The following is a 13,088-nucleotide window of genomic DNA, read 5'->3' on the forward strand; positions in this document are numbered from 1 at the left end:
TGATGGATTTAAGGGTTTCTGCTTGATAAAGGAAATCTATCAAAGCAAAAAATATGCATTCAAACTGCCCAGAATCATTTTTAAAATAAACTCTGACCACTCAATAATCTCCCAGAAGTTTTTCAAAATTCAATAAGGAAAAGTTGTTTAATGAATGTTTGTTAAAAACCAAAGCATTCGCTTGCGTTTGGCTCTTGGTTTATTCATATATAAAATGACGGATCAGATTACATATCTCTAAGGTCCTTTTCAGTTCCCAAACTCTAGGGATTAGAGAATAATTTTACTACTTTGAATCACTGTAGAAGTTTATAGGAGGCAGCTAGATTTCGCAGTGGATAGAGTGCTGAGCCCGCCGTCAGGAAGAATCATCTTCCTGAGTTCAAATATGGCCTCCGACACTTAGTAGCTGTGCAGGTCACTTAACCCTGTTTACCTCCCTTCCTCATCTGTAAAATGAGCTGGAGAAGGAAAGGGCAAACTGCTCCAGTATCTTTGCCAAGAAAACCATGAAGAGCTGGACAGGACACCATGGTGGTGAAGAAGTTTCTAGTCGTGGTAGGGTTTTTCGGTTTTTTTTGTTTGTTTTGGTTTGTTTTTTTGGATATAGAACGTTAGTCATATCAATGGTTTATTTCAGGGATCAGCAAACTCTGGCCTACCAGCCAAATGCATCTCACTACTTGTTTTTGTACCACAAAGTTAAGAATTTTTTTTTTACATTTTTGAGTAGGCAGCAGACCAGATTTGGCTTGTAGGCTATAGTTGGCTGACCCCTGGTTTACTTGAACAATCCCCAATCTGGGCTTTAAATGACTTAACCAGACAATTTGAACTTGAGGGAACAGAGAACCACTTGAGCTTCTGGAGGGAGTTATCTGATCAGATTTGTGTTTTAGGAAAATCAATTTGGCAGCAACGTGGATTTCATCAGCTGCCAAGCAGGATACTTTCATAAAACAATGCTGACTGGCTCTCCTACAAATTCATGCTATCTAACCCTGAGGTCTTCCTGCTAGGATTTCTCAATAAACCTACTTATTTGTCACTTGTTGATTCCCTGTGAAATTTCCCATTGTAATTATACCAAATTTTTTTTCTAATTTCCTCTGCCACCCAAACTCAAATAAATCTTCACTTCACTCTCAAAAGATGACCTGGACTTCTATTTTCCTGAGATAATGAAGCCATCTAAAGTGAGCTAACTTGTCTCCCTTCCTCTGTACCCCCAAATCTCAATATTCAGCTCTTTTTTACCTTCTTCACTTGTTTCTTCACAGATGACTCCCCAAACCTGCATCTCTTGCCTAGGCCTTCATTTCCAAATTCCACAACTACTCACATTTTGAACTGCCTACTAGGAACCTTCACTTTGTTGTACTGCCATCATCACAAACTCAAAATGTCCAAAAATGAACATGTTTTTCTCAAATCTACTATTCTTTCAAGTTTCCCTATTTCTGTCAATTGTAACGAAATTTACCCATTCACTCATGCTCAAAACCTTTGTTACTTTTGACCCCTCCCTCTTACCAACCCTTCTTATCTAATCAGTTGCTAAGTTCTACCAACTAGTTTTCATAATGTTTGCACAGTTCACTCTTTCAGATACTAACTAGTTGTATGACCATGGGCAAGTCACTTACCCTTTCTGTGCCCCAATTTCCTCATCTGTAAAAAAAAAAAATGGACCCTCTGGTCCCTTCTAGCTCTAAATGACCCTATGATTCTCTTCACGCTGTCCACATCCTAGTACAGACCCCCATCACTGCCATTTGAGACCATTAAATAGGCCAGCTGGGCTTCCTTTCTCTAGTCTGTCTATCCTACCAATTCATCTTTTTCACTGCTGCCAGAAAATTCTTCCTTTCTAACAAATCTAATCATGGCATGCCTCAGCTCAAAATCTATCAGTAGCCCCCTACTGCCAACCAAATAAAAGCCCAAACTCCTAAGTCTGGTTTGAGTAAAAAAAAAAAAAGAAAAGAAAAGAAAAGCTCTCCACAATCTGGCCCCACCTGATCTTACATTACAAGAGCCTTATCTCACATCAGTCCCTACTATATTCCAGCCAAACCGGAACACTGATTTTCTTCTATACACATCCTACGTTTCTCCACAGTCCTGGCTTTCCTCCTATCATTCCTTATACCTGGAATGTTTTCCTCCCCTGCTCTCCCTGTTGCAATCCTACTAATCTTTAGACCCAGATCAAATCCCAAATAACCTTTTCTTCTTTGGACATTATGTTTTAACAGTTTGTTAGCATCTCTCTTTTTGCTCTGAATGTATTTCACTCACATTCTAGTTTATATGTTATAACCACCCAAGTAGACTTGAAGTTATATTTCTGTATCTTTCCCAGTAACTGGCACAGTGCTTTTATGCAGTAGATACTTAACAAATGGTTTTTTTTTATTGAACGAAGCCTTTTGTGACCATTCTAGCCCATAAAGATATTTCTATTTTAAAAACTCTCTGAAATAAGATGGTACTTCAGGAAACAAACTGAAAATCCCAATTTACCTGAAGCTTAGATAGCAGGAGCCCAGGAACCATATCCTCCTCTGTGCTACCCACTTGTGGAAGGGTGGAGTCCTGCAAAGGCAAACCTGGAGGAAAGAAGAAAAAAGTCCCAAAGAAAACAAAGTTACTTGTTACAACCTTTCTAATTGTTGATTATACTTCACTACTTCAAATGGCTCCAAGGTGGCCATACCCTCCACTCATGTAGACTGAAGTCTTTTCTCATCCTGTGCAATTCTTGTCCATGTCTTTGTGTTTTTTAACATGAATTTGATTTTACTTTTTTTCAACAAGAATTTACTCTCTCACCACCTTCCCCCTCAGCTCTCCTCCTACCTCCCCTCTCCCCAAAACAAACAAACCCCAAAGCCTTAAAACAAATGTGGATAGCCAAGAAAAACAAATTCCTGCACTGGCCATGTCCAAAAATGTATGATCATTCTGGATCTTCAGTGCATCAGCTATGTGTCAGGACTTGGGTAGCATGCTTCATTTTCAGTATCCTGGAATAAGGGTGGTCATAGCATTAATCAGAGTTTTTAAGTCTTTATATTGTCTTTATAATGTTGTGGTTTCTGTATAAATTGTTCTCTTGGTTTTTCTCACCTCACTATGCATGAGATATGAATAAAGGTTTTCCCAGGTAATTTCTGAAACCATCCTTTTCATTATTTCTTATGGCACAACAGTATTTCATTACATCCATATGTGATAACTGGTTCACCCATTTCCCAACTGATAGCACCTGCTTAGTTTCCAGATCTTTGCCAACACAAACAGCGCTGCTAAAGTATTTTTGTAAATATGGAAGTTTTTCCTCTTTTTTTGATCTCTTTGGAATATAGACCTAGTTGTAAGGGTGATATAGTGGGTAGGGGCTTTGAGTTCAACAGCACTTGGTAGTAGTCCTCACTGTCAGAGTCTACCAGCATAAATTCTTGGTTTGTTTGTTTTTTTATGGGAGAGGGGGGACCCAGTAATCCAAAGCCTGGGTCCCAGAGTAACAAGGCTATTCAAGTTGTTGTTCCAGAGCTAGCAGTGACCTGCACTCACTCACTGCTGATGGTGCTGATGGTTGACACCTATTCCTGTTCATACTTGTAATAAACTTTGATTTAATCCATAACTGTTTCTTTCCTATGTCACTTCCTAGGCTTCTTAATGTAAAAATGTGGTTGATTTGTCTAACAAGTTAATGCAATAACTTTTGTGAAAAGCCCAAATGCTCAGATATACTGAATTAAAGTCAAAAGGGCAGGAACATCTGGCGGGATGAACATTTCACAGAGCAGGGTCTTTGGCCTATTGCTCAAACCTACTTAGAAGGTCTTTCCTCCAATGGAGTAGTCAGTGGAGCATAATCTACCCTCTGCTGTTCCAGAAGTTACTTGTTATACACAGTAGAGCTAAAAGCTGAGGACTGATTTGGATGGGACACAGAGGCCTAAATAGTATCACCCTGTGAGGAGATCACACAAGGGAGACTTCCCCATATATCACACATATCACCACCTGCCAGAAGGAAAGTCAGTTTGCCTTTCTCTCACCTTGGGGAAACATTTCCCTACCAGCAATCCTTTGATAGTTCTCACCTTTCTCTTCCAGCACTTGGATCAGATCCTTCATAGTCAACTCTCGCTCACTGCTCTCTAGATGTGGTGGCTTAACTCAGTCCTGATCTTCCCAGGTAGAATACTCAGGAACTACTCTTGGGTCTGCTTCTTGATGTCAATATCTGCTCTGTCCTGAAATATTAGCTTGAGACGCTTCAGATCAGACTTTTTCTCCCAGGATCGATTTCTGCTCTCTTGACATATTCTTCTCCACCTTCACTCTCAGCTGTGTACTCCTACAGAGAGATTGGGGGACTCAGGGTCAATCTCACCTATACAACCCTCTGTGGTTCAGGCTTTTATGAGTCCCACTACTGGTATCAGTAGGAGGGTCCCAGCACCCTCAATCACAGCTCTGACACTAGCAACCAACATGTACAACGTTCACATTGTGAACAAATGACATGAGGTGCTACAGTTATTGAACGGTTATAAAGCTTTAAAAGGACCCCTGAAATAATATCAGATACACAGATGCACACTGGCGTGCACATATAGGGCTCTGGCAGAAACAGATTCACGTGGAAGCACAAGGCTCTATGTTCAAAGTCTCCATAATCTGCTCCAAAGTGGCACAATTGTAATGAGAAGTGAAATGGAAGCCTAGTTCCACCAGCAAGTAGCAGAATACAGCAGAAAGAGCTTGAATTCTTAGATCTAGGTTCAAATTCCAGCTCTCATGTTACATGTGTGACCATGTGCAAACAAGGTCTCTTTGAACCTCCATTCGTCATCTGTAAAAACGTGGGTAAGATTTGTACTGCCCACACCTCATGAGGATGTTGTGAAGGAAGCTTTTTCTTTGTAGACCTTAATGTACTCAAGAAGCAGGAGTTATTATTGCTGTGTGATTTTGGACGTCACTTCTCTAAACCTCACTTTTCTTATCTGTATGTAGGCAGGATACTTAAAAACTAACTTGTGTCAAGGTGTGCAAATAAAAATGGGTGATATACTTAAGAGCCTTTGGTAATCAAACTATCATATGAATGTAAGCTCTTATTAATTTTAGACACTTGTATGTACACCAAGTTCACAAGATTTAGAGCTGAATGAGTACTTGGCTATCATCTTAGGGCATTTCCTTCATTTTACAGGTCAGGAAACTGGGCGCCAGAGAGAAGCCCCTTGCTCTGCTGGTAAGGGGCAGAAGCAGAAAACCTGGGTCCTCTGCCTCCCGCCCACCATCCACACCCTGCGGGGTTGGCCCTGCCTGGCTTTTCTCCACGTCCCCAGTATCCCCACACGTGGGCGCCGGGACCCCGAGGTACAGGGAGGCGAGGGGTGGGCAGCGCCTGGTGGAACCAGAGAGCCGGGACCACCTCAGGGGGGAAGGGGAAGAGCCCAGCCTCAGCCTGGCAGCCGCAGGGGCTCCAGCGCCTGCCCCTCCTCACTCACCAACCAAGGCAGAAGAAAAAGCCTTGCGCCGGCGTGGCGTGTTGGGAGCCGCTGAACTACGACTCCCAGCATCCCTCCGTGTCGGCTTCCCCAAAGCCCCTGGCTGCACCGCACAGGGACAGTTGGCACCCACGCAAGTGAAAGTAACATCGTCCCGCGCGCCCCTCCCTCCACCTGCTGTCATGTGCACGTCACCTGCACCACTCCCTGCGGTGACTCCTCTAAGCCTTCCCTAGTCTTGGTTGAAATTTTCCTAGTTCCTTTCAGTCAGTCCTTGGATGTCATGGTTTCGGATTCCTTTATCATCCTAGTCGCTGTCTGATGGATGTTCTTTAATTTCTCTTGTTCTTAAAAAGTGCCCAGAAAAGCAGGCAATACTCCACATGAAGTCTAAGTGTTCCAGAGTACAATAAAGCTGTCACTGGACACTGAGCTTTTATTGATGCTCCTGAAGATCACAGAACATTTCTCGCCGGACATGTTGAGCTCACGGTCTAATAAAATCCCTAGATGTTTTTCTTACCAACAGTTGTTTACCTACACTACTGCTATGTTATACTTACGAGGTTGATTTTTTTAACCCAATGATAGAGAATGTTGTGGAGGGGTAATTAATGACAACAACAATAACAACATGTCTTTTCAGTTGTGTCCAACTCTTCATGACCCCATTTGAGGTTTTCTTGGCAAAGATACTGGAGTAGATTACCATTTCCTTCTCCAGTTCATTTTACAAATGAGAAAACGGAAGCAAACTTGCCCAGGGTCACACAGCTAGTATGTGTCTGAGGCCAGATTTGAACTTGGGTCTTCTTGACTCCAAGATAGTGCTTTAAAGTTTGCAAAATGCTTTCTACATGATCTCATTTGAGTTTCAAAACAACCCTGAGGTGCAGGTACTACAGTTACGATTCCCATTTTCACTTCAGATGAAGGAATTATATCTCAGAGAAATGAAGTGACTTGTTCTAGTGTCAGAGTCAGGATTTAAACCCAAGCTCCAAGCCTGGCACTCTATTATAACATGCTGCCTTCTAGTTCCCTTCTAACTCTGGACCTCTTATTCCACCTGTATCTCTATTGTAATTTTTCATGTTAAATTAGATTCATCATTCTAGCCTTCTGTAATCTTTTTGGATTCTGACTGTTGTGCAATTAATTGGCCATCTTTGTTGACTGGCCCCCTACATCTTCATTCAAGTCACTGACAAAAAACGTAGAACACAATATGGTCATTGCCACATCCCTGAGATATTATATGCTTAACTTTCTTCCAGGCTGACATAATTACATTAATTACTATCCTTAAGGTCCATTGATCCATTCTCAATTTCACTTAATCACACTGCCATCCAGCCCACATCTTTCCAATCTTTTTACAAGAATATGATTAGGGACACTGTCAAATGCCTTGCTGAAATTCAGGTATTTCCCTAATCTAATACTTTTGTTGAAACAATAAACAAGGTTGGTCTGGTGTGACTTGTTCTTTCCCTTCCTTATTTATTAAATATTATAAGATGGCATGGTCATTTTCCTCCAAGGTTCCCAAAATTTCAACTCAAGCAATCAGTTCCTCATTTTTGGTCAGACTGGCAATTCCCCTTGTCACATCTTCCATCCTTTGGATAATAAAGGCATCATAAAAGAAAATCAAGAATGTACCAGCTCCTCTGCTTTTGACAGAGAGTTCCACCAGATGTCTGGATAGCTGAAGTACTCCATAATGAACTCACCATCTATTTCTTCCTTTGGTACAGATGGTCTATAGTATTCTGCCCCATCATGATATTGCTTCTGTTTCTCCCTCCATTGAATCTAACCTAAATGCTGTCCACCATACCTTATCCTCTTTGGTTCATTTATTTTCTCGGAGCAGTATATCTTTTTAATATACACTGCTACTCTACCAGCCTTTTTATTAACCTTTCTCTTTTGAGTAAAGTAGAACCATTTTCTTCTCTACATCCCACTAAATTCTAATGATACATAGGAGACTAAATTTACCTAACTAGGTAGTAAGGTTTCTCAGTGGATAGAGTGCTGGGCCTAGAAGCAGGATGTTCAAATCCAGCCTCAGATACCTACTAGCTTTGTGACCCTGAGCAAGTAACTGAACCTTTCCTGGCCTCAGTTTCCCTATCTGTAAAATGGAGATAATAATAGCTTCTACTTTTGAGGTTTGTTGTGAGGATCAAATGAAATAATATCTGTAAAGCATTTAGCACAGGTGCTTTAACATTAAGAAATGATTGTTCCTTTCCCCCAAGATCTTAAATTTACTTTATAATTTAGACTCTGCACATATGTATATAAACATCTGAGGCAGAGTATTAATACCACCTCTTTTCTTCAACATTATGTCTTATGAATTATTGATACTGTCCACTGATATTATTCCTCCTATTTTGTACCTGTTAATCTCTGACTTAGTGAAGATATGTGTCCAGGTTTTTTCCTCTTCCTCATTTTCATTCAATTTAAAATCTTCTTGGTCTGACCCTAAATCTATGTTTTACTGGCTTTCACTGAGAGCATGCTATCACTGGCCAAGAGCTTACTGTTTCTGTTCAAAAGCTCGGGACAGATATCTAAGTTCCATTTGCTAATACTACCTTTTTAAGCCACTGTTTACTTCCCATATTCTCCTTTCTTTCAGAAGTATACCTTCCACTGGAAGTAGTAATGAAAATGCCACTTCTGCCAATAAAGGCTTTGATTTCTTGCCTAGGATTTCATAAACCCTAGCATGTTTTATAAGTTCCTTTTGTCAGGCATCATTTGTACAGAAACAAGTAGAAATCAACAGGCTTGAGCACAGAGCAGTGGGAAAAGTGCTGGATCTGCAAGCAGCAGCAGCGAGGTTCAGTGGGGAATGTGCTCGCTTTGGAGTAAGAGGCTGCTGTTGCTGTTGAGCTGTTTAGCTGTATCTGATTCTTGGTGACTCTATGGGCCATACCGTCCATGGGGTTTTCTTGGCAAAAATACTGGAGTGGCTTGCCATTTCCTTCTCCAGTGGATTAAGGCAAACAGAAGTTAAGTGACTTGCCCAGAGTCACACAGCTAATAAGTGTCTGAGGCTGGATTTGAACTCAGATCTTCCTGACACCAGCCTCAGAGCTCTATCCACTGAGCCATCTAGCTGCCTTTTTTGGGGTAAGAGAATCTGAATTCAAATCCTGCCTCTGTCACTTATCTATATGATCTTGGGCAAGTCATGTCATTTATTTTGTCCTCAGTTTCTTCATCTCTAAAATAAAGGGATTTCTAAGGTTCCTTCCATCTCTACATCTATCATCCTACTTCTCGAGGGGCTTCTCCACCACATCCCAGCCACAGGATCTGCTGTTTTTGCCTAGTTGCTTCACTACCCCATTTGCGACTGTACCAGCCATGAAGCTCATCTAGGCTTCCTGGGACCAGGACTGGGACAGTGGCAAGAGCACTAGATTTAGGACCAGGGGACACGGATTCTAATTCTTGTGCTGGTACTTTCTACTTGGGTAACTTTGGACAAGAAATGTCACCTTTCTGAACCTCTGTTTCCTGAGCCATAAAATGCAGGAGTTGGATCAGAGGAATTCTCCTCCCAGCTCTGAATCCTATGAGTCCCTTCTCCTAGGAGCACCTCACAGAGCAGGAGAAGCTGCTTCTTCCTGAGAGGGGCCAGGTCCATGGGGGGAAACATTCTAAGTCTTGCAGAAAGCTTCCGTCATTCTACTTCCCTTTCTTTCTCTACTTTCCCTTTCTTTCTTTTTCTTCTAACTTGGAGATGAAGATATGGATTCTCCTCTGCCTCTTCAGATTTGTTTTCCCAATGAAGTATTTCTTCCATATTTTCAAAGTTCATCTCATTCTAACCTTTCAGCAGTGATACAGATATTCCTCTAGTCCTCTCACTTTCTCTTCTAGGAGGAAGACCAAACTGCATTGGCTGACTGCCTCTGATCCCAAGAATAATCTTTTTAAAAACCCTTGTTATTTTCCTGGAAAACCTTAGACAAGATGCTTTTGTTCAGCAGCAAGGGGAAAGGGTAATTTAGGGGGAACCCTTTATTCTTAAGATGAATCCACAGAACAGTAGGCTTTATCAAGATGGTTGGGGGGGGTTCAGGAATTGATTCACTATCCTACCAATCACAGCAGCTTTTCCAAACCTTTTTATCTCTCCTCAATCCTCCCATAGCTCCCTCTCCCCCACTTGTTGCAATTGGTACAACACTCTCAGCTGAGAACCTCACTCATCTCACTGAAAAAATGGAGGCCTTTGCTGAAAGCTCTTTCTTCTCTCCTCCTCCTCCTCTCATACCACCCAGATGCCTTCTACCACTGTCTTCTTCACCTGTCTCACATACAGATGTAGCCTTCCTCCTTGCCAAGGCAGACCCTTCTACGTGCACAAGTGACCCCATTCTATCCCATCTTCTTTAGCAGATTGTCCCTTCTATCATCACTATTCTCTCACTTATCTTCAATTTCTCCCTCTCTACTAGTTGCTTGCCTAGAAACATGCCCATATTTCCCCCATCCTCCAAAAACCTTTTATTGATCCTTCCATTCCCAATAACTATCTCTTGTATCTTAACCCTTTTGTGGTTAAACTCCTTAAGAAGGCCATCTATAATCAATGTCTCCACTTCCATTCTTCTCACTTGCTTCTTAAAACTATAATCTGTCTTCCAACCTCATTATTCAATGCAAAATGCTCTCTCCAAAGTTACCAGTGATCTTTTTTTGTTGTTTGTGTTTGTTTTTTGCTAGGCAATGGAGTTAAGTGATTTGCCCAGAGTCCCACAACTAGTAAGCGTCAAGTGTCTGAGGCGAGATTTGAACTCAGGTTCTCCTGACTCCAGGGCCGGTGCTACACCACCTAATTGCCCCTCCAGTGATCTCTTAAATCCAAAATCTGACAGCTTTTTTTCCTTAAATCTCATTCTTTTTGACCTTTCTGCAACTTCTGACGCTGTCAGTCAATCACCTTCTACTCCCTGATACTTTTCTTTTCTCTAGGTTTTCCTCCTATTTAACTGTGGTTGAGCCATAAAGCTCCACTTGAGGCCTCTTTTCTTCTCTCTCTATACTATTTCACCTAGTGATCTCATCAGCTCCAGTAGATTTAACTATCACCTCTGTGCTTACCTTTCCAGCCCTAATCTCTCTACTGACCTCTAATCTCATATCTCCAACTGCCTATTTAACATTTCAAACTTCATGTTCCTTATATGTCTTAAACTCAGCATGTTCAAAACTGAACGCAGTATCTTTCCCCCCAAACCCACACCTCTTCCTAACTTACCTATTACTACTGAGGTCACCACTATCCTTACAGTTACACCAACCTAGGTATCATCCTCAATTCCTCACTCCCTCTCACTACTTACATCCAATATATAGCTAAGGCTTGTTGATTTTTCCTTTCTAACACCTCTCACATATGCCCTCCCCCCTCCTCTTTTGCCTGACATTTCTGCCATCTTGGCACAGGCTTTCATCACTTCATGCTTTGATTACTGCAATAAACTACTGGTTGGTCTTCTTGGCATAAAGCTCTCCCCATTCCAGACCATTTTCTACTCAGCTGCAAAATGTCCTTCCTAAAGCATAGGTCTGACCATGTCACACATACTATCACAACTCCCCCCACCCCATTCAATCAATTCCATGGCTACCTATCACCTCTAGAATCTAATATAAAATGCTCTGTTCAGTATTCAGAGATTGCCCCCCCCTTTTCTGGTCTTTTTTACCTTACTCATGTGCTCTGTGATCTAGTGACACCAGCCTCCTTGCTGTTCCTCAAAAAGGCATCTGTCTCCTGACCATGGGCATTTTCACTGGCTGCCTCACCATGTTTAGAATTTTTTTCTTCCTCATTTCTACCTCCTGGTGTTCCTGACTTCCTTTAAGTCTCAGCTAAAATCCTACCTTCTACTTGAAACCCTTCCTGGTCCCCCTCAATGCCAGTGCCTCCTTTTTGTTGGTTATATCCAATCTCTCTCTCTCTCTCTGTCTCTCTCTCTCTCTCTCTCTCTCTCTCTCTCTCTCTCTCTCTCTCTCACACACACACACACACACACACACACACACAGAGTTTGTTGGTGGTGGTGGTAGTCCTTTGTTTTCAAAGAGGACCAATGACATTATGGGTGACTTCTTGATTTGCTTGTGAATTGGATTTAAGTGAGGAAGAGTTGCACAATTCAATCTCACTTTCTTCCAGAGTCATTGAAGTCCAGTGGCAGGACAAAAGTCAAGACAACTGGGGATGGCCCAGGATGCAGTGGACAACCTTGGTATCTTCAATGTCTGACTGAGCTCTAAGTGCTCCCCAGGGGCTGCTTCAGCTGCCGCTGCCTTCATAGCTGTTGAAACCCATCGTTCTCATCCACCCATTCCATGGGGTAAGTCTGAACATGCTTGGGGTGGACATCCTAACTCACTGACTGGTTGGAGGCCTACTGGTTACCCTCAACCTGGTTTTAGCCCATCTGCCAAAATAGTTTTCCTGAGGTGTGGCCCCTGTGCATGCTACAGTTTCCTGGAGCCACAGATAACCATTGAGTGCCAGGTGGACACTGAAGGTGGACGAGCAGCCCTGAGAAGGGCTTGGCAAGCCCTCCCAGCAAGATGTTAGTCCTCCCTTACACCCCCGACACACCCATATGGTTTGTATGTAGTTGTTGTCATATTGTCTTCCTCATTATACCCTGCGCTCCTTGAGAGCAGGAAGTGTCCTCTGCCTTTCTTTGTATCCTCAGAGCTTAGCACAGTGCCTGGCACACAGAAGACACTTAAAAAATGCTTCTTGACTGACTGACTGATATTGCCCCTCCTCCATTTTTATGCAGGTAAAATCAGATTTAAATGAACATTAAGGGTACCCTTGGAGGGGTAAAGAAGTCGCAAAAAGATAGCCTACAGCCTGAAGGTTATGGAAAGAATAGTCCCTTTTTGCTTTGGTGGAAGATATAGGGGAATATTAAGAGGAGTGGGGGGAAGGGAGTGTGGGAGGGTGGGGGGTTAATTTTATGTTGTCCTGGCTAGATAGCATAGTAGATAGAATGCTGGGCCTAGAATCAGGAACACATGAATTCAAATATGGACTCAGATACTTCCTAGCTGGATGACCCTGGCCAAGTCACTCTGCCTCTGACTGCCAAAGGTTCCTTAAATATAGCATATATAATAGCACCTACCTGAGAGTATTGTTGTGAAGATCAAATGAGATCATTTGTAAAGTGCTTAGTACAGGGCCTGGTACATAATAGGTGCTTAGTAAATGCTTGTTCCCTTCACCTTTCTTCCATATATTGACTCTGTGACCCTAGGCAAATCTTAATCTAAACCTCTTAGTGCTTCCAGCAACTACAACTATAAATTCTTGGTACAGAGTTTCCTTACTAGAAGCTCCTTTTACTAATGATATCACAGATCTAGATTCCACCCCCCTCACCCTACCCTCAATTATATGGCTGTGAGTCTCCCATATTTTAACACCATTGAAGCAGCTAGGTGGCTCAGGGGATAGAGCTCTGGCCTTAGAGTCAGGAG

At 42.2% G+C, this 13,088-nt stretch overlaps 1 protein-coding gene across 1 annotated transcript in view; it reads right to left on the reverse strand.

Annotated features, from left to right (window-relative positions):
- LOC110205245 (uncharacterized) overlaps window positions 1-13,088 on the reverse strand; it is a 40,438-nt gene that overhangs the window by 17,036 nt on the left and 10,314 nt on the right. Inside the window, 2 exon segments of the mRNA XM_078149925.1 lie at window positions 2,527-2,612; window positions 4,119-4,375. Of these exon segments, the coding sequence (XP_078006051.1) occupies window positions 2,527-2,612; window positions 4,119-4,152 (120 nt within the window). The 5' untranslated portion in view covers window positions 4,153-4,375.

This window comes from Phascolarctos cinereus, unplaced genomic scaffold, assembly GCF_003287225.1.
Source record: "Phascolarctos cinereus isolate Bilbo 61053 unplaced genomic scaffold, phaCin_HiC Scaffold_2;HRSCAF=192, whole genome shotgun sequence".
NCBI classification, from domain to species: Eukaryota; Metazoa; Chordata; class Mammalia; order Diprotodontia; family Phascolarctidae; genus Phascolarctos; species Phascolarctos cinereus.